The sequence below is a fragment of the Chionomys nivalis genome, chromosome 7, assembly GCF_950005125.1.
Source record: "Chionomys nivalis chromosome 7, mChiNiv1.1, whole genome shotgun sequence".
Classification (NCBI taxonomy): Eukaryota; Metazoa; Chordata; class Mammalia; order Rodentia; family Cricetidae; genus Chionomys; species Chionomys nivalis.
This window is the reverse complement of record NC_080092.1, coordinates 36305326-36327033: the sequence shown is the minus strand read 5'-3', so window position 1 is coordinate 36327033 and position 21708 is coordinate 36305326. Positions and strand designations below refer to the sequence as shown.

Genomic DNA, 21708 nt, shown 5'->3' with positions numbered 1-21708 from the left:
CCCCATTATCCCCCGTGCCAATAGAACCCTGATTTAGTGTAGGTCCAGAATACACACGAGGACAGTCCTGCTCTCGGATTTCTCAGCTCTGATTTGCAGCTAGAGGATAGCCATGAGATCCGTATTTGGTCTAAGAAAGAAAACTTTTTGCTTCCCTAATAAAAAGCTCAGACATGGCTGCCTCCACCTCCTCTCCTCTTCCTTAACTGAACGTGAGTGGTTCTGAGAGCTGTTGCAGCCACCTTGCCACCATGGGGTGAAAAGTCAGCACGATAAGAGAATAGAGCCGGGCGGTGGTGGCGCACGCCTTTAATCCCAGCACTTGGGAGGCAGAGGCAGGCGGATCTCTGTGAGTTCGAGACCAGCCTGGTCTACAAGAGCTAGTTCCAGGACAGGCTCCAAAGCTACAGGGAAACCCTGTCTCGAAAAACCAAAAAAAAAAAAAAAAAAAAAAAAAAAAAAGATAAGAGAATAGAGAGAAGCAAAAAGACAGGAGTCTATGTCTTTGAGGACCTGTACCTACCTGGGACCATCCATCTTTCCACTGATGCAAAGGAAGAAAACCCAGCAGAGTGTCAGCCAGCTTTTTCTGCGTGAGCTGACTACACTTCCTTCCGATACACCACATCCCTTAGACTTGGCAGTATTTGAACTGTGTTTCATTTTATGTTTCTTTTCATTGTTATTACCAAAATACTGGACAGAAACTATTTAAAGGAAGACTAGTATCTCCTGGATCACAGTGCTGGAGGGACTGAGTCCCTCATGGAGGAAACACAGAGGTCCCACTGGTGACAGAGGGAAAGAGGAGGCAGCTTGTTCACATGGTGGCAAACAGAAAACAGAGACTTAGACCAGAGCAGAGGCGTTTGTGACCTTCTAAGACGACAGGGACCTACTTCTGTCAGTCAGGTCTCGCTTCTTCTTCTTCTTCTTTTTTTTTTGTTTGTTTGTTTTTCGAGACAGGGTTTCTCAGTGGTTTTGGAGCCTGTCCTGGAACTAGTTCTTGTAGACCAGGCTGGTCTCGAACTCACAGAGATCCGCCTGCCTCTGCCTCCCGCTCCCTGGCCTTCAAAATAGGTTGGGAATTGAATGTTCAGAACATGACCCTGTGAGAGACATTTCAAACTAATCCTAACAGACGAGACTCCTTAAAAAGGGATGTTTGAAGGTGAACTTTGAAGAACAAGTAGGCTCTGACCGGATGTGCACAGTGAGAGTGGGGTTGGAGCAGGCTGCTCTGTGGCCCTAGCATGTGCTCAGGCGGAGGGGATGGCACCCACATCTCCCCAGCTACTACAGTGTGGGCTGGAGCATGTGGTACATATGATCTAGAAGAGGCAGAACTGCAAAGAGCAGTACATCTTCCTGGAAAATTTGAAGGTAATTCTTGACATAATTTTTAAATGCCAGCAAGCTGAACCAGATTAAGATGGATCAAGGGGTGGGAGAGATGTCTCTGATATTAACAGTGCAGCATCCCAGCAAGTTGCTATTTAGAGGTGACAAAGAATTCTTTGGTCAAAACAAAAACAAACAAACAAAAACAAAACAAAAGAACCCCAGCAACCCCAAAACCAAAAAAAAAAAAACCTTCATTCTATTCATTGAATTTTTAATCCAAAAACAAAACAAAGAAAAAACCAAACTAAAGCTAAACAAAACAAAAATCCTCAATTACAAGAGAAGACACCCCCCCCCCCGCAGTCAGGCAGTGGTGGAGCACACCTTAATTGCAGCACACAGGAGGCAGAGGCAGGCAGAGCTCTGTGAGTTCGAGGCCAGCCTGGTCTACAGAGTGAGTTCCAGAACAGCTAGGGCTGTAACAAAGAAACACTGTCTCAGAAAACAAAAACAAAAAACAAAACAAAACAAAGACCCCCTCCCAATACAATACTTCTGACTTTTAAAAAGGCTTTTAAAGGAAACTCTGGAATTTTAACCTATATTTTCATTAAATAAATGTCAAATTTTTCAAAGCTAAGCACTAATGGGCTCATCCTTATCTCTAGGAAACTTGTGCAAATGAAGGATGACCCTGACTTAGGCTTCTTTTTATATCAAGCTCAGTGTTTGAGTAGATTCAGGGCATGCCAGGAGGGAGGAAGCAGCGTGCTGAAGCTGCTGGTGCAGCTGCCCCAGCCGGCAGTTACATGTTGCCAGGACTTCTATCTGGATACTCAATTTAAATGGCTGAAAATCAGAGGCTCTTGCCTGAGATGACTTCATAGAGTGTTCCAAAATCAAGTTCCCAGAACTAGGGACGTGGTTCAGCCAGTAAAGTTACCGCTTTACAGACATGAGGACTTGGGTTAAAGCCCCAGAACCCATGTTTAAAAAAGAAAAAAAAAAAAAAGGAGGGAGATGTGGTGTTACATGCTTGCAAGCCCAGCAGTGGGGACAGTAAGATCCCTGGGGCTTGCTGGCCATCTAGTGTAGTTCCAGGCTAGTAAGAGACCCCACGTCAAGGGAGGCAGATGACATTCTTGCAAATAACACCGGAGGTTGTCCTCTAAGTGCTATACACATGTGGATACAGTACACCCTCACGTGCATAAACATTCATATGAATGTCATTAAAGGCTAAGTTCCTGTAACTGAGAACTCTCTCGGTTTGCCTGGCTACTCAAAACAGGAAGGATTTCTCAGGACAAGGACTGCAAGTCTTTGTTCCTTAAAAAACACAGCCTGGGGGCTGGAGAGATGGCTCAGAGGTTAAGAGCACTGGCTGCTCTTCCAGAAGTCCTGAGTTCAATTCCCAGCGACCACATGGTGGCTCACAACCATCTGTGCTGAGATTTGGCGCCCTCCTCAGGCGTGCGGGCATACATCGAGGCAGAATGTTGTATACATAATAAATAAATAAATCTTTAAAAAAAAAAACACACAGCCTGCCCCCCTCCATGTGTTATCACACATAAACCATCCCAGAACACGTGAAGTTGTAACAGGTCCCAAGGGAGAAGCTTGGAATACTGAAAAGCAGGAAATATACATGGGCCACTTCCCAGGGGGTATGACATGGGGTATGAGAGTCAGGGACAGGAAGGCTGGGGTGGAAGAGGTTTGTGGAGGTGGGGTGAAAGACAGGTAGGCAGGAATGTCAGGTGGTTAAGGATGGGGAAGTTAGAGAGATTTGAGCTCTGGCCCCAAACCAACAGGAGAGCACATTTTATGTAAAATGTCACAGAAGCTCTACTTTTTTAAAATTGGAGATGACAGAGCTGGAGAGATGGATCAAGGGTCAAAGGCACTTGCTGCTCTTGCACAGGGCTAGGACTTGGTTCCCAGCACCTACATGGTGGCTCACAACCATCTATAATGCCAGTTATAGGTTTCTGACACCCTCTTCTGGCCCCTGTGGACCCTGCATGCACATGGTACACAGACATATATACACAACGAAAACAAACACATAAAATAAACATGAATAATAACTTTTAAAACCCTTTTTAAGTTTAGGAACCACCATTTTGTGGTGAAACTTTTTAGATTTATTCATTTGGGTTCTTTTGAAACATAGTCTTGGGTAGTTTGGGATGGTCTCCAACTCCCTATTTAACTAAGGATGGCCTTGAACTCTTAATCTCCCTACTTCCCCATCTTGGGATAGCAGGGAAATACCACCATACGACTCTCCCACCTTCTTTTGTTTATGAAGTTATTATTATTTTTCCAAGGAGATGCAAAGACTAGGCTAAAATGTCTGCAGCCTGGCTGCCATCTTCTGATTTCCCAGTGGTACATGGGGGGAGGGGGGACACGTTCAGTCCAGGAGCAACAGGGGAATGCAGCTGTGATGGCAGCAGCCACAGAAAGTGCAGAGGGAACTACACGACGCCACTTAGGTGGTGTGGAGGCTGTGAGGTGACAAGGGCTCAAGGGGAAAGGCTGGAAACCATCAGCTCCTGAAGCATGACCGGGTGAGCAGCCCTTCCACACAGCTGCCTGCGGGGCTGCTCTGCCTGAACTCATACCATCAGGTTCAGCCCCACAAAGAGGGCCAAACAGGTCAGAGGCCTGAATCCAGCTGGCAATTTTGTCCCTCAGGGAGCAGATCAGAGCTACACCGCGGCCAGGAGCTGCCCTGGGTCCACTTACATTCGTCCACAAACACCTATACCAACGACTTGAGTGACCCAGTCTGGGCAGTGGAAAGAAGGAAGGAAGGAAGGAAGGAAGGAAGGAAGGAAGGAAGGAAGAAAGAAAGAAAGAAAGAAAGAAAGAAAGAAAGAAAGAAAGAAAGAAAGAAAGAAAGAAAGTTATCATCAATGATAACTTTAACTGTGGTCAACAAACTTTGGGCTTTTTCAGGAGAGAGTCAACAATAAGGCATGAATTCATTTTGTGAAGCAATTATATGCTTTCTAGAAAGTTGTCTAATAGTGAGTGTATTAAAAAAAAGAGAATATTTGTCAGGTGTGGTGGCGCACGCCTTTAATCCCAGCTCTTGGAAGGCAGAGGCAGGCAGATCTCAGTGAGTTCAAGGCCAGCCTGGTCTACAGAGCTAGTTCCAGGACAGCTGGAGCTGCTACACAGAGAAACCCTGTCTTGAAAAACCAACAATAAAAAGGATTCTTAAATCTTCATTTATGTCCATGAAGCTGACTTTCCATTTTATTTATTTATTTAACGTGCGTGAGTGTTTTGCCCACATGTATGTCTGTGCATCACATGCAATGCAGTGCCTGTGGAGGCCAGCAGAGGGCATCAGTACCCTGGAGCTGCAGTTACAGACAATTGTGAGCCTCCATGTGGGTGCTGGGAATTGAGCCCAGGTACTCTGGAAGAGCAACTCTTAGCCACCGAGTCATGTCTCTAGCCCCATGTGCATCTGAGAATGTATGTGTGTATGTGTGTATGTACACACATTTATTTTTTGAGACAGTGTCTCTCACTGCAGCTCCCGTTGGTCTGTAACTTACTATGTAGGCTCACAGGGATCCACTTGCCTCTGTCTCCTGAGTGTACTACCATGCCTGGCTCTTTCTAACTTTTAATACATTTTATAGAAGAAATAAGAAAGAAAATGCATAACATTAGCTATTTTATTCTTGAAACTTTCTACTAAAATGAGATTTATAGAACTTTCATTAGAAGAAATTGTAACATTTAAACATCGCATTGGAGTGTAATACCTCCAAAGTCTCTATTTATGTCATCTCATGAGAACATGAACCAGGGGATGGAGAAATAATTCCTTGGTCATGAGCACTGGCTGCTCTTACTGGGCTCCATTACTAGCACCCATATGGCTATTTACAACTAACTGTCTGAAACTCCAGTTCCATAGTATCTGACACCCTCTTCTGGCCTCTTGAGGCACTGCACATACATAGTGCATGGGCATACACATACAGGCAAAACACCTATACACATAAAACAAAAATATATAAGCTCTCAAATTTTTTAAAAAAGCAACAACAACAAAACCATAAACTTGTGCATGTATGAAGAACCATAGTACTTTCAGTTTTTCAAAGGTATTAACTCAAGTTTGCTTGTAGATAATAAACCCAAAATAAATAATTTAAGATTAAGGACAGAAAAAAAGAAAAATAAAACATTTCTATGAATCAGGAAAATGATAAATCCATCCCTAAACTGATTCAACAACTATCCCTTTCAATAAGAAGAAATACGGTATGATTAAGAAGAGGTCCACTGGTTAGAAGTTGAAAAAAAATCTATTGTGTCAAAGTTCATTGTCTATGCAAATCAATGAGGCACACAAATACTAAGAACATTATTAAATGAAAATTAAATGTGCTCAAATATCTGTTAGTCGGCTACATTGTTTCATTGTTGGTGGGATATTTTAAGAACAACCTGTCTACTAGTAAAATACATCTTTCAAAGACCTCTGTAAGTCACATGGCTGACCTAGTCCTTAGAATTGCATGGTTCTGGAAATTATGTCTCAGTAAATCCATTTTTTAAATTCAAAGTTTAGTGCAATCAACCCAACTCAATAAATTTTTTTTTATTTTTTATTTTTTTTTTCAACTCAATAAATTTTAAGTACTAAAGTTTACATAGGATGACTTAGATTCTGGACTTAGTTATGCTGTTCTTTGTGTTTCGAGCTAACCCTTAATTGCCTCTTTTCCCCACCTTGAGATAGATTTCTCTACATAGCTCAGGCTGGCCTTGAATTTCTGATCCTCCTGTTTTAACCTCCCAGCTCTGGGGCTGCAAGTGTGGGACACCATCCCCGGCTGAACTGTTTCGGTTTGGGTTTGTTTGTTTGTTTGTTTGAAACAAGGGCTCCTGCAGCCTCGGTTGACCTGGAACTTGCTTTGTGGTTGGAATGGCCTTGAACTTCTGATCTTTCTGCATCTAGCTCGCCTGTGCTCGAATTATAAGAGCACACGGCCTCCATACCTAGTGTGTGTGGTACTAGGGGTCAAACCTAGGGCTACATACTAGACAAGTACTTTGACAGCTAAGCCACACCTCAAGCCTCTGCCCATTTGTTTTTGAAAAGCGAAAAGGCCAAGACAAAAATGGACTGTGGATCAACTGGGACAGCTGCTGTGAAGGAGGGGAAGGGGGCCCATGTTTGGAGCATACCTTCCTCTGGGCAGGAGCCCTGCTGCTTGTTTTGCTATGGTCAGCTGAGGCTACATGCTAATTCTGTGCTGGGGAGGATGCCACAGAGCAGGGAATGAGGAGAATGAGACCAGAGAAAACCAAGACATAACAACTTTGGTGATAAAGCTAAAGACCTCTGGGATGTCACATGACTTTCTTGCATCTGAGCTTACCATGGTGAGGGCAGATTATTCGAGCAGAAACTGCACAGGGCATACAGAAAGTCAAGATCGCTTGCCTCTCATTAATGCTCTAACCAAAGGCAATGGAGAACAGAAGAACAGTGGAATTTTAATTGAAGGTTTCTTCTAAAATAACCTTAAGAATATCACACACGCGTGCATACACACACACACACACACACACACACACACACACACACACACACCATCCTCTCAACCCCTCCCACATCCATCCCTAATGCCAATATGCAGGGTTTTATCATTCTGGTGCTAGTCATGCATCCTAGCACCAACAGAGGGCGTGTGGGGCTTAGGAATTCACAAGGCTGTCCCCAGGTGGCTCAGAGTCTGTCCTTCAAATCACCCCAGACTACAGGGTCTGGAATCACTCAGGGGTAGCTCCTGGACCACGTGGACATGTGATCTAGCCACACAGATCCCCATTAAGGAAGAACAATGAAATAAATGCTAACAAATTTGGAGACTGAAATAATCATAGTGGCAAAAATGGATCTTCTACTCTAAAAACTAAAGCCAGCAGCAGGAACACTTCATATTCAGCTTTGGCTGTCCTGAAGTAGCTACTGACAAATGAAAGCTTGTTTCTCAAATTGGCTTAACTGACACGTAAGTTTCAAGAGGAAAACAATGTCAAACACGGAAACTATTTTAGATTTCTTCGTCTTGAAATTAAGAAATTAAAATCATAGCTGGGTGTGGTAGGTTGCTCATGCCTGTAATCCTAATACTTGGGAGGCTGAGACAGGAGGACTGCAATGAGTTCAAGACCATCCTGGTTTATGTGATATGCCGCAGGCCAGCCTGTCCTGTTCTAAAACTACTATAGCATGAGACCCTGTCCAAAACCAAGAAAAACAAGAATAAAAAAGAAAAATTTTAAAAATCTTTGTACATAGACATTTTAATTTCAGATTAAACATAAGAATTGTACATTTAAAACCAATTTAAAAATAGTTCTACGCTTTCATCAAACCAGCATACAAAATTTCTTCTAAGCCTTGTAGATTCCTCATACTATATTTTTGTGACATTTTTTTTTTAATGGAAAACATTTGTTTGTTAGTTTTTGGGTGTCTCTACAGAGCTCTGGCTGTCTTGGAACTTGCCATGTAGACAAGACTGGCCTTGAACTCACAGAGATCTTCTTGCCTCTGCCTCCCATGTGCTGGGATTAAAGATGTGCCCACAGTGCTTGATGAAAAGGAATTCTTGAAAAAAACTTTGTTATGTTTCTCTCTGTGTATCTCTCCCTGTCTCTCTGTATGAATGAATATGAACACTCATGAGTGGAGTTCAGAGGTCAACTTTCAGGAGCTGGTTCTTGCCGTCCATTATATGGAACTCAGGCACTGAACTCAGGTCAATCCAGTGTGGTAAGAACACCTTTACTTGCTGGGCCATCTCACGGTCATCCTCTGCCCACACCACAAAATTATGAAATGCTGATTTTTATAAAAGACAATTATTTCAGAATCCAAGGAATGAAAATGTCTATCAGTATATTATTGTTTTCTGCTTGGAACCTTTTTCTCTGTGGCTTTTACTCAAGCGCATAGATGATACATGAGGTAGGACTGAGCATGCTCAGTGCTGTGTCTAGCTACAGTAGGTCTCAGGGGAACCGAGTGTCCTTTCTTTGTGGGTGCCTTGTTTCCTCCTCCTTTGCAGGAGGCCACTGGGCTGGTAGTAAGTAAGTAAGTAAGAAAGTAAGCTGCCAAGAAGGCAGTGTCCACAACAGTAAAAATAAGGTAGGGCACTTGGGAGCCCAAGCAGGCCCACGTGGTCTTCCAGTGACAGCAAGGCTTCTATTTCAGCCTTACAATCGCCTGCGGTTGTAGGGACAACAAGCACAGTCTTACTTGTCCAGTGACCTATTTTAGCTCAGGAGCAGGCAGTTGCAGCTGGCTCGAAACAGGTCTTCGGGAGTCTGTTGGTATCTAGCCTCCTAGCGGGCCACATCACAGAGGAAAGAGTCTAGGGTAGGGTCACCGTGTTACTATGCAAAGGGATATACTGGGTGTGGAGAAGATCACAGTTACCTGTTCAAAAGAATGGAGTCCGCTTTCTTTCCCCAACATCACCAAGTCATCCAGAATGGCTTTCTTCAACTCCTGAATTGAACCATGAAAGCAAAACAATAAGAATGCATTTCAAAATGGGGATAGAAGGAATAAGGTTTTGAATTAAGGTTAACCAGTGATGGAGTAGACGCATGCTCTCTCAGTCCCTTCCCTGTTGAGTGTAACCTGGTACCATGCCAATTCCTATCTCTCACCAGGAGAGGAAGGGATAAAAATGACCAAAGAGGTCACCGTGTTAGGGCATGCTTTATTCTAAGTGTTCTTTTGGTCAGCCTGGCAGTGCTGCCACCCCATGCGAGCTCAGGGTTCAGCGAGGGAAAGTGGAACCAGACGCCAGCCTATGTCTGCTGCTGAAGCATTGAACGACAATCCTCCCTAGACATATGCCATAAGGCAGTTCCATGACGGTAGGAGCGATGGATGCTCTAAGCAGGAAGAACGGTGTTACTGTTTCCATTCTATCACTATCTATCTCTTAACTCAGCGCACATGAGATCCACCTTCTCTTGGCAAGGCTCAGAAAGCCTGTGTTCACATCTGACTCTTCTGTGACCCATCTGTGTCCTGGGACAAGTCACCTCCTCTTAGACTGCTCCCTTTCAGGCCAGGGAATGAGAAGGCTAGATAAACTGTGTGGTGGCCCCTGGACCTAAGGATTCAATGGTTTTCTCAGTTTCTAAAAAGAAAACAGGAATAACTTTAGCAACTACAAAAAGGCACATCTGGTTTAGGGTCCTACCATGACACTCTGTAATACCAGACACTCAGTACGCATTTAAATTTCACTGTCACCAGCTTTTCTGTCCCCTCCTATGTGACTCATAAAACGCTCAGCAGCCTGTCAGGAAGCACCTGGGGGTACAGACCTTATTTTTGCAAAGTTCCTGGAAGGTCCCTTTGATTCCTTTCTTCTGGGCCCATGCAGGCATGACTTCAGGGTCGGGCACAACAATGCCAACCAAAAAGGCCTACAAAGCCCACCAGAAAACACAGTCAGGACACAAGCTTTTAGAGTTCTCATTTGTGGTCTGGCATTAAAACTAATCTCTTGGTATTCTCAGACTCCACCCTTTCCTAAAAATAAGTCTTCCGTTATGAAACATTTGTTCAGAGGTTATAAAACACATCCACCAGGGTGCCACACAGTCCTGGCTGATTGCTTCTGACATGGGGCTGTTCCACTAGGGTGCCACACAGTCCTGGCTGATCACTTCTGACATGGGGGGCTGCTCAATGGCTAAGCAGTTGATTAGTATGCTTGAGGAATGGGTTCAAGCTCTAATACCAAAAGTCAAAAATTAAACACACACACACTCATATACACCAGACACACATACATACACACACACATATATATACACTCATACATATACACATGTACACATACATACACACACACATACATACACACACACACAATTTCTGATATATCTCCCTGATTCTCACGTCAATCTCAGATCTGCACATCTTGGAGGATACTAATCAAACAACTTTATTGATCCAAAGTCTGCGAGTCAAACACATTTCCCAGAACTTCAGAACTACTTCAAAATTATTTGTGAAGAACTGTTTTAATTTTTCTGGCTATTCTTTAAAAGTGATTTAAGGTTTAATTATATATGCAAATGCATAGGATAGAATAGTCAATAACTCTAATATCACAGAATACGTTTTTGGTCTTTCTGACTGTGATCTAAATGATATTGACCGGAAACATTTTAGTACTGATAAGTGATATTATCATTGGTACATTCCTTGCAACACTATACCCACTTACCTGTACAATTTGTTTGCATAGCAGGGCTTAGAGGGTGGTGTATTTCGGAGGCATACTGTCCGGTTAGTATGCAGGAAGACCCTGAATTCAACCCACAGCAACATGTGCGCACGCACACACACACACACACACACAATCAGAAAAAACAAAAATACTGAATTTTTATTTAATATCTTGCCTCAAGAAATTCACCTCCCTTGGAAGTTAATGAACATATGCTAAAATTAGTAGAAATGTTTGTTTCTGTGCCTTCAAGCAACTCATTTGCCTTAATTGCAATTAACCAAACCCTAAGTAATCAAGATTTCTTCTGTATTTTTGCTTTGAGGCTGAGACTGGACTCAAACTCATGATCCTTTTCCCTCTGCTCCTGCATGCTCTGGTTCTGTGTGGGGCTGGGCACAGAACCCAGGACTTCCTCCTGCATGCCTGGCAAACACTTTACCCAGTGAGCTAGACTCTCAAGCTCCACAATTTTTCTTTTTTAAAGGATTTTCCCTTCTTGACCTGAAATGCATGGATGAATCCTGGCAGTTTGCTAGAAATCACAACCTAATCTGGAGTTCTCAGCAGGCCAGTATGCGCAGGAGGGCTGGAGCACCATCACTCACCTTTAAGCTGTCCCCATGGACATAGATTTGTGCCACAGGCTCACTCCGGATGTAGATGTTCTCAATCTTCTCTGGTGCAACGTATTCCCCTTGAGCAAGTTTAAATATGTGCTTTTTCCGATCGATGATTTTAAGCGTTCCCTCCTGTGGAGTTGAACAGACAGCGTCCTAAGAAAGCACTCCCATTTCCAAGCTGGACCCCTGCCTCCTCAGTGTAGACTTACCCTGTGTACCCCAGCACAAGCTGCTCCGCTCTGTGTTACCACAGGTGGGTGACATGCCAGTTCTGAGCATCCGTCATTTTTTCTTCTGGATCAGCCTCACCAGACCCTTCCGCTTCCCCAGTCACTCTCACCCCAGAAGCAGGCATGCATCTGCCTCTGCTCAGCTCCATCTCTGCCCCATCAGGGCTTCTCTTGCTAGGGCCCATGCTCCAGCTCCACTTTCCCTCACTAGCATCTCCAGGTTCATTCTCTTTGACCTCACTAGGTCTATTGCCCCAGCTACTGCCTCAACCCCGGTGTGCCCTTGCCATCTCCTGGTGGATGGCAGATTCCTCTTCTGCCACCAGATGGTGTTGGAAGCCCTAGTCTATCCAGTATCCACTGGCATGGAGGGCTGGTGCCAGTGGCCTCCCAGACCCTGTTCACCTCACTGACCATGGATCTTTTTGAGTTTCTGGGTTGCTTAAATGGATGCTGTACTTTCATTATCTCTGAGAACAGCACACCAGGGATAAGCATTTCCACCTGCCAAAGTTGCTAGATCGCTTCATTGACAGGCTCCCAGATCTCACTGCTGGTCAGTGACTCCTATCAGGAGATCTGTTTACCCAGAATACAGCTCGCCCAGAATGGCTCCTGGAGATCATTCTTCTCAAGTCTAACCCAGCCTGGGGTCGTCCCTGTTTGCTTCACCTCTCTCTCTTGGCTCAGACCCATCAATTCTCACTCACAGACCCCTCTCTCATCAACCTCTTCCTTCTCCCATGGACACTGTACCTCGAACAGACAGACAGACAGACAGACCCCTGCAGTCCCTCATCCCCACTCCATCTGCTTATCCTCCAGGGCCAGAGCAATCTCCCCAGGAGAGAAGAAGAAAGCAGGCCTGTGTTTCTCAACACTGGGGCTGGATCTCCTATGCTGCCCTTACACTAAGCTTCTTTGGTTTCCATAGCAACAGCTGGCTGCTGTCACCTCTGTTCCTCTAATTAGGAAAATGAGGGTCAGACACATTAGTTAACTCCTCCAACAGCCACGTGGCTGGGGAACAGAGGACTCAGGGTTGAGAGGTTGGATTTACTGGATTAGAGGACTATGCCTTCTTCTTCATCTATTACTATAAAATAATATTTTTTAGAACACAAATACCTCTTAAATATAAGCATTGAAGCCTTTCACATGGTCTTCCGAAAATGGGGCAGGGGATGACAAAACACCACTTGTCCATTCATTCAAATAAGCTGACACCAAAACCAGGGTCGTATTTTAAAAGAAAAATTACAGATCAATCTTGTTTATGAGTAGAAACAAAAAGGCCAAACACAGCGTATAGAAAAATAGTGTTCATAGCTAAGATGAAGTTAAACCATGAAAGGCAACTGGCCTGACATGAGAGACAGAAAGAACAAACACTTATTTCAAATGTAAGAACAATTTCAATTAATATTCAGCCCTTATTTAGAAATGACGATGACTTTGGATACTGAATCCAGGGGCTCCGGGCAGCTTTTGAGTTTCTCGTGTCTGATCACACCAGCTCCTTCACAAGGATTTATTTATTCACTTCTCACCACGCCCTGAATGCTGGGAGGCTCCATTGACGTTCAGTGTGAATGGTTCTGAGACTCTTTCTCTATGAAAAAAAACTAACGCAGAAACCAGTACATGTCTGTAATCCCAACACTTGGAAGGCTGGGGCAGGAGGATGGCAGCACATTTGAGGCCAGTCATATCCCTAGGACTATACAGAAATACCTTCTCAAAAATAATCTATCACTGTCATCTCATCAATACATAAAAGCAAAATAATAATAAAATTGATTGCAGGACCTTGCAAGGGGGCTGTTATGAGTGCAGGGCCTTGAGTCTCAAACTTCCTTGGCTTGTGGGACAACTGTCCCTCCACACGTGTCCATGCCCCACAGGCCTCTCTGGCCCCTCTCCTACTCATCCGTGGGCCTTTGGTTGGAGGCCTCTGCTCCTGTCCCGACTGTCCTGACTGTCCCTTCTACTCTCTCTTGTTCTCTTGACCTGAGAGTCAGGTCCAGTGAGTGCCTGTCCTCAGCTTCTTCCCTCAACCCTACTCACACCAAAAATAAAAATAAAAATATATGCCTTCCCTGAGCAGAGTCCCTGTTCCAGGAAACACAATGGGGACTTGTCCTTGTCTGCCACCAGCATGAGAGTTTCTCAAGGACAAGTGCAAGGGCCCAAGCGGAGGCAAACTGGCTCACCTGGCCCCAGAACCTGTGGGAGGGCTCAGCATCACTCATGTGTCTGAAAAACTCAACACTTTGATTCTGATCAAACAGCAGCAACTTTCCAGACATACAGAAGAGGTCCCCTGGCTGAGTAACACTAGGCAAGGGCTCTGGGTGTTGGCAACAGAGTTTTTTCCCTTTGTATTGCTGTTTGATACATGCCAGGCACTGTTAAGGGCTCATAGCCATGATCTCATTTGTTTCTTGTGATGACGACTGCAGCGGCAAACGATGCTATTATCCTTATTTTAAAAATAAGGGAATGTGGGCCAGAAGGACGGCTCAGTGGATAAAGGCACTTTCTGTCAAAGCTTAGGACCTTGGGAGTTGGGGCCTTGTTGGAGCAGGTGTAGCCTTGTTGGAGAAACTATGTCACGGTGCGGGGGGTGAGTTTTGGAGTTCTGGAAGCCCATGCCAGGCCCAGTGGCATGCTCTTTTCCTGCTGCCTGCCAGTCTGGGTATAGAATTCTCAGTAACCTCTCCAGCACCACGTCTACCTGCATGCTGTCGTGTTTCCTGCCAGGACAATAACGGACTAACCCTCTAACCTGAAGCCAGCTCCAGTGAAACATTCCCTTTATAAGAGTTGCCGTGATCACGACGTCTCTTCACAGCAATGAAACTCTAACTGAGACACTGTCTTTCTCAGATCTGCTCAAGAAATACACCTCCTTCTACTTACCTACCAGGCTCCATACACTCACAAACCCTTCCCTAAAATCCAGGAAGTTGATTTTAAGGCCCAAGTTCTGTCCTCCACACAGGCCAATCCCACTTTTATTGGGGCAACAGGAGCAGGAATCTTGGGACAAGTCTGCGGTGCATATGGAGAGCTGCCCCCTCGGTGACCTGGATCTCATACCCACTCATCGTTGACATGCAGGACACCAGCCTCCAAACGTACATACCGGCAGCCATTTCCCAATGTCTCCAGTGTGAAGCCAGCCGTCGCTGTCCAGGGCCTCCTTTGTCCTGTCCTCATCTTTTAAGTAGCCTTTGAACACATTTGGTCCCTTCACACATATCTGTGGGGGCGAATACCATGGCTTAGCTCACTCATGACGTAAGGGGTCCAGCACTGCCTGTCACCAGGCACAGGATCAATAGTGGCTCTCCATCTATTGGAAGGCCACTGTGGAGACTGTGACAGCCCAGAGGATGTGGAGTATCCTTCTGCTATCTCTGTCCTTTGACCCACCCCTTGCCTTCTCTGAAGCAATGCCCACCCCTGCCATGGCTACTCTTTCTTCATTTGCTACTTCTTCTCCCTCAGGAGTCCATGACCCTATGCTGTGGGACAATGGCCTTGCACTTTGTAAAGATTTGTCACTTGTATTTTAATAAAATGCTGATTGGCCAGTAGCCAGGAAGGAAATATAGGTGGGGCAACCAGAACAGGAGAATTCTGGGAAGAGAAAAGCTCAGTCTGCAGTTGTCACCAGACAGAGAGGAAGCAATATGAGAATGCCTCGCTGATTAAAGGTACCAAACCACGTGGCTAACATGTAAGAATTAGTTAATAAGAAAGCCTTAGCTACTAGGCCAACCAGTTTATAATTAATGTAGGCCTCTGTGTGTTTCGTTGGGACTGAATGGCTGCGGGACAGGCGGGACAGAAATCTCAGTCAAAAACCGTAGGCTCATGGTGTTTTGTGGCACTCACCACAGATACCGATGACTGGGCAATCCTACCAGAGCTGCTCAGGTTCCCTGCTTCATTGGCAAACAATCTGTTTCTCCACCCACTCCCTAGGTCTGAGTGAGAACAGCCTAGCTCAGCCCACTTCACTTGGCCTATTTGAGTATGGCCATGTTTCTGAGGAGACAAGTAACTCATGCCACAGCCGGGTGTGTATGTGGGAGAGGGAAACTTCTTTTAAAGGTCAGAAATTTTAAAAAAAAAATCTTGATTTAGTTCACTGAGTCTCAGTGTTGGGCTTTGGTTGAATCAAGAATAACTTTAAAAGACTTTACGTGCAGGTAAAAAGAAAATGGCTCCATCCACACTGTTTTTGCTGTCAACTGGCTACATGTGACACCCACAGAAGCAAGACATGACATCTTAAACTCACCTCTCCCTCTCCTTTACTGGTCCAGTAGTTGAGTTCCTCTGCATCGACCAGTTTGATATGATTGCAGGGCAGAGGTGCCCCCACGTGCCCTAGGACACCAGAACAAAATGACACTTGTCAGTGGTTCAGCGCTAATGGTGCTCGACACCCCATGAGGTCCCCAAGCATCCTGGCATGCTGAGGCATGCCTACGATTCCACAACTTGAGAGGCAGAGGGAAAGTATCAAAAAATGAAAATTTTGAGGCTAGCCTAAGCTACATGAGACCTTGCCTCTACAAAAACAAAACAAAGACAAAGCAAAAGTGGAAACAAAACACCAAGCAGGTTAAAGTGGGGAGCTGTAGGATCCGAGTAACACACCTTTACACAGGTGCTGCTCAGGTGTAAAGGGAGGAACTGAGGACAAAGCAAAATCCCAGAGAAAGCAAAGGTTGACTTTCCCTTTACATTTGATTTCTTTTTATTACACAGGATTATTTTTGAGTCAGAGTTCTCTGTATCCCAAGTTGTTTTGGAATTCACTATAGCACCCAGGCTGGTCCCACACTTGTGATCCTATGGCAACCTTACCAGACTTACAATTATGGGAGGGTACCACCATGCCAGGTTTACATTTGGTTCTTAATTTTCCCACTATACTATTGCAGGATTATGCTATACTATTAGTATGTGTGTGTGTGCGCGCGCGCGTGTGCATGCATGCAGTATGCCACAGCATAGGTGTGGAGGTCAGAGGATAGCTTGGAGGAATCAGTTCTCTCTCCAATAAGTGGATCCTGGGGATTATCAGGCAGGGCAGCACATGCCTTCACTGGTTGAACCATCTCACTGGCTCTTATATTTGGTCCTTAGAGAGTGAGACAGGCATAATCTACCTATCACAAACCTACATGGGGAGCCTGAGGAAGGTGGGAGTCTCATGTTCACTATCTACATGGTTAAGAGGTTTTACAAATGATGCCTATATTAAAACATTTTTTCCAGGCATAGTGGTACACACTATCTAGAAGAAGGATGTTGGAGTATCAGGAGACTGAGGCCAGCAGGTGCTACATGAGACTTTAATGTTTTCCCATTATCAAATTATACATCTTGCTCATGGGTCATCAAATACAGTCATCATTTCTTTTCCACTAGTAAGGCTGTTGATTGGTGCATAGATAACCACCTAAAACTTCTGTTACACTGCAGATTTGTACTCAGGTCTGGGATGAGGCATGAGAGTCTGTGTTTCTCACAGGATAGGCAATATTGATGCTGCTGTTGGACAAACAAACAAACAAAAAACCCAAGGATGAAGTTACTCATCCTGGGTGGGGGGGGAGGGGAATTAAATTTTGTTGGTCTTACATACTCCATTCACAATATCCTATCTAGTCAGTCACTAGCCTTTGTGGTCTTCACATGGTGGCCAGCCAAAAGATGGTTAAACAGGTGCTGGCCAAGGTCCTGAAACCCTGTGTGCCCTGGTTATGGAAAAGAAGGCTGTGGCACATGGATTTCTCCCTTAGAAGACACATTACCAAACCTGGTATGATACTACTATACAGAGAGACAGTCTTTCCACACCCAGTATGCTACGTTTTCTAGTAAGAATGAATAAAAAATCAACAGTTTGAGCTGGGTGGTGGTGGTGCACACCTTTAATCCCAGCACTCAGGAGGCAGAGGCAGGCAGATCTCTGTGAGTTCGAGGCCAGTCTGGTCCACAGAGCTAGTTCCAGGACAGGCTCCAAAGCTACAGAGAAACCCTGTTGAAAAACAAAAAACAAAACAAAACAAAACAAAAAAAAGTCAACAGTTTTACATGGGAAAATGCTAAGGATGGCATCCAACCTAAGTGGGGTCAAAGTGGGAATAGGGGCCTGCCACTAAGCCTGATGCCCCAAGTTCGATCCCCAGAAGCAGAGAGAATGGACTTTCGTAAGCTTTCTTCTAGCATCCACATATGCACCGTGAGATGTATATGTTCTCCCACACAAATAAATAAAAATAAACAAATGTACTTTTTTAAAAGGTAAGAATGAATGTGCCCAAAAGGAATGGAACTTGTGGAATGTTGGAAACAATGGGGGAAGCTATGTGCTGGAGAGCTAGCTTGGCAGGGGAGAGGGTTTGCTGCTCCTACAGAGAAGAAGAATTTGGTTTCCAGATTCTATGTTGGACAGCTCATGACCACCTAAAACTTTTGCTCCAGAGGATCTGATCCCCCCTTCTGGCCCCCATGGGCAAGTGCACTCACAAGCACATACTCTGCCTCCCACAGACACATAATTAACAATAAATTTGAATACTTTTAAATACTTCCAAAGATGACTCCTGAAAAAAATGCCTGGAAGTAAGAATGTGACCAAAGAGTTTACACAGGAAGCAGTCTTTACCCAGCTTGAGTGTAATGAGACAGGGTTCAAAAAATATCACTCCTGCCGGGCAGTGGTGGCGCACGCCTTTAATCCCAGCACTTGGGAGGCAGAGGCAGGCGGATCTCTGTGAGTTCGAGACCAGCCTGGTCTACAAGAGCTAGTTCCAGGACAGGCTCCAAAACCACAGAGAAACCCTGTCTCAAAAAAAAAAAAAAAAATCACTCCTTATCTGGCTCAGTCAAATGCAGTTTCCATTTTGAGTCTACTATCGCGTTTCAAGATGCTGTGAAATACTATTGCATTAACTAGCATTTTTTTTTGCATGCACATCATTTTAAGTTTCCCAGTTTTTATTTGAGCAAATGTAAGCATGAACAGTGGCCCCAAGGGGAACAGTCCTAAAGAATTCTCTTGTTGAGTGCTCAGTGCCTAGTCTGAACCTGGTGATGGATGACCCATGAGCTGACTACTGCAGATTGACTTGTGTCTGCTTAGGAGGAGGACTCTCCTTACAGTGAGAGTGTGCACGGACCTCCTTTTGAGAGTGCCACCACCCTCTGGATACATCGCAGGAACCCATTCTTTATCGGAGAAACTGGAGAGATGGCTCAGCAGTTAACTACTTGCTGGTCTCCCAAAAGGACTGGGACTTGATTCCTAGACTCCACATAGTGGCTCACAACCCTAGTTCCAGGGGATCCAACATTCTCTACTGACCCCTACAGGTACCAGACACACTCATTTTGCACATAGGTACATGCAGACAAAACACTTATACACATACATTTTTTTTGAAAGAGATAACTGTCTAAGTCACATTCATCTCATAGCCTGCTTCTTTCATTCTATTAAAAAACAGTTCTAAAATAACTGTAAGCAAGGCAGTGTGGTTATTTAGAATCTATAAAACTCAACGGGCTGGTATTATAGTCATTTACCACATAGAGTTATAGTTTGTCATCTAAATTTGTACAACTTCTATTTATTTAGAAACCAGGACTGGTTCTTGAGCTAGATCAGTGGGAAAAGATGCTTGCTGCCAAGCCTGACAAAGATGAGTTTGATCCAGAAATCCACATGGTGGAAGGATAAAACAAGCTCATGAAAGTTGTCCTCTGACTTCCACATGTGTGTCAGGGCATGCACGAGCACCCGCACACACGTAGATGAAGTAAGCAAATCAATGCAATTTTAAATTACAAATAAAAATTTTAAAATAGGGGAAATACAAAAAGGAAGGTGAAAATTTTGCAATGAAGTAAATGTCAGATCTATAGCATCGTAGCCCAGACTTAACCACTGTCAATTGTTATTTTCTTTGTTTCTTTTGCTTTTATCTCCTAAGCTTCTGGGCAGATTTGATGGACTGGGAGTTTTTATTTGAGTGGACCACGAACTGTTGTTTCATTTCCCCCCCTGCTCGGATCGTGCAAGCTGTCCTACCTGAGGTCCAGTCTCCTGGTGTTGTGAAGGTACACCCAGCTGTACATTCAGTTTGCCCATAACCTTCATAGACCTTCAAGCAAAACACAGAAACCATGATGTGGGACAAACTGTTCCAGAGCTGCCTGGTGGCCCTTCTCGGCCAGCTTGCTTCCCAGTGACTGACTGCTGCTCCCAGCTGAGGATGGTGGGAAGCACAGTGCCCTGGGTAGCTAACTCCGGCAGAACTGAAGACATCAGGGCTGTGCTGTTGCTTTTTGCCATGTGTGGTTTGGAATAGAGGTTTCTGGCCAAATTTCAACCATAGGCTCTGTTTTCACTTGGATAATGCATACTCAAGGTAAATATTCTAGACTTACTGCAGGTCTGATTTTATCTTTGACCTTCCTCTCCAGAGTTCAAGGCATATAAAGCATAAAAATTTAAGCACTGTACTTATGAAACAGACATGCTTAACTTCCCTCGAAGCCTTGGGGCAGTCAAAGCCTTGCCTCTGTAGGAATGCGACAGATTTTAACTGAATGGATAAATGAAGGGATGGTTTTGCTTGTTTATTTTCTGGTTTTTCTTAGAGATGATCAAACAACAACACAGGTATGGGATCTCCCTCCCTGATGCTCTTGCTTTGAGATAGGAGATGTTTTGAAGACAGTAGAGTACAAAAAGGCACATGAAGCATGTATTTATATTTTTATTTTCAAAAAAATATTTATTTTATGTGTATGTGTGTGTGTGTGTGTGTGTGTGTGTGAGAGAGAGAGAGAGAGAGAGAGAGAGAATATGTACCATGTGTGCAGTGACAGTGGAGGACAGAAGAGGACATTGGCGTCCCTGAAACTGGGGTAACAGACGGTTGTGGACCACCAAATGGTTATTGGAAACCAAACTCAGGTCCTCTGGAAGAGCATAAGTGTTCTTAGCCATTGAGACATCTCTCCAGCCCCTTAGGATGCATTTATAGTTCATCTGATTCCTTTTCCTTTCGCTAAAACTTCCAAGGTCCCAGGTAAAAGATTCCTAACAGGGATATACCTGGGGGTTCCCAAAAGGTGGCAAGGCCATTCTGCTCTGTGGCTGTGAACTTTTCTTACCCACACAATGAAAAGCTTGGCTCCCCAGGATCTTCCTCTGTAACTAGAGAGTATAATAGGTGTATTGCCTGGCACACATCCCACCGCCCCTGAGGGAGGCCCTGGTAGGTAATACCTGGCACCCCAGAGCTGCTCGTAGGAATCCGAGGACGGTTGGTGATGCGGGGGCTGCTCCCGTAACAATCATCCTCACGTGCCCACCGAGACTGGCCTATGAGAAGAGAGAAGCTGCCAATGCTTGTAACACCTGAGATGGTCCTCACTCAAGACCAACTTTCAACAGCTGGGCCCTGGAAGCTACGGCTCAGATTGGGAAGAAAGCTGCGTACTGAGGAAATAAATCTACCTGCCGAGGAAGCCCCTCCCTTCTACATAGTAAACCTGATCAGTCTACAACTTAGCCCGCAATATGTCCTATCCTGTCACTGGTTTGAGATTAAGTGCCATTATTCTATGTGGCATTTTTTAAAATACTACACTTCTCCCTCCTTAAAGGATTCAGCTGCTTCCACACGCTCTCATTATTTGCAGATCTCCAAAACAATTACTTAGGACAATTTTCTCCAGCTTCCATTTTAATGGCATTGCCTTTTTCTCATGCATAAATCAATACTATGCTTTATTTACTATGTTCTGCAGAGGACAAAGGATACTTGAAACACTTTGTTTCTGTAAGTTGATCCAAGAGAGCTTAAATATTAATTTTTATGGTTAAAAATAGAATAGCAAGGAGAAGAGTGAGCTGGTACTACTAATGAACTAGATTCCTTGCGTGGTGCAGAGCATGGAGACTGTGGTGGCGATCTGGTAAGGGGCACTTTGGACTGGCCTGATTTGGGAGAAACTGAAGGGACAGGACACCAGAAGAGGGAAAGGGGACCCCTAGCCATCTGGTGAGGAGTGCTACTGAAAACCCACCACAGACTGTTTACTGGGAATGGCAAGAGGAAGCCCAGACCTTTGGATCCCAGGAGTGTCATAGCGGCG

General features: G+C 44.6%; 1 protein-coding gene across 5 annotated transcripts in view; it reads right to left on the bottom strand.

Moving 5' to 3' along the window:
• The window catches only part of Acsl6 (acyl-CoA synthetase long chain family member 6), a 64144-nt gene that overhangs the window by 7867 nt on the left and 34569 nt on the right, over nucleotides 1-21708 (bottom strand). For all 5 annotated transcript variants that reach the window (XM_057776720.1, XM_057776721.1, XM_057776718.1 and 2 more), the window contains 7 exons: nucleotides 20837-20932; nucleotides 19631-19703; nucleotides 15824-15912; nucleotides 14660-14776; nucleotides 11267-11410; nucleotides 9745-9846; nucleotides 8837-8908 (listed from right to left, as the gene is read on the bottom strand). In XM_057776720.1, coding sequence (XP_057632703.1) covers nucleotides 8837-8908; nucleotides 9745-9846; nucleotides 11267-11410; nucleotides 14660-14776; nucleotides 15824-15912; nucleotides 19631-19703; nucleotides 20837-20932 — 693 coding nt within the window. The remainder of the gene's footprint in view (nucleotides 1-8836; nucleotides 8909-9744; nucleotides 9847-11266; nucleotides 11411-14659; nucleotides 14777-15823; nucleotides 15913-19630; nucleotides 19704-20836; nucleotides 20933-21708) is intronic.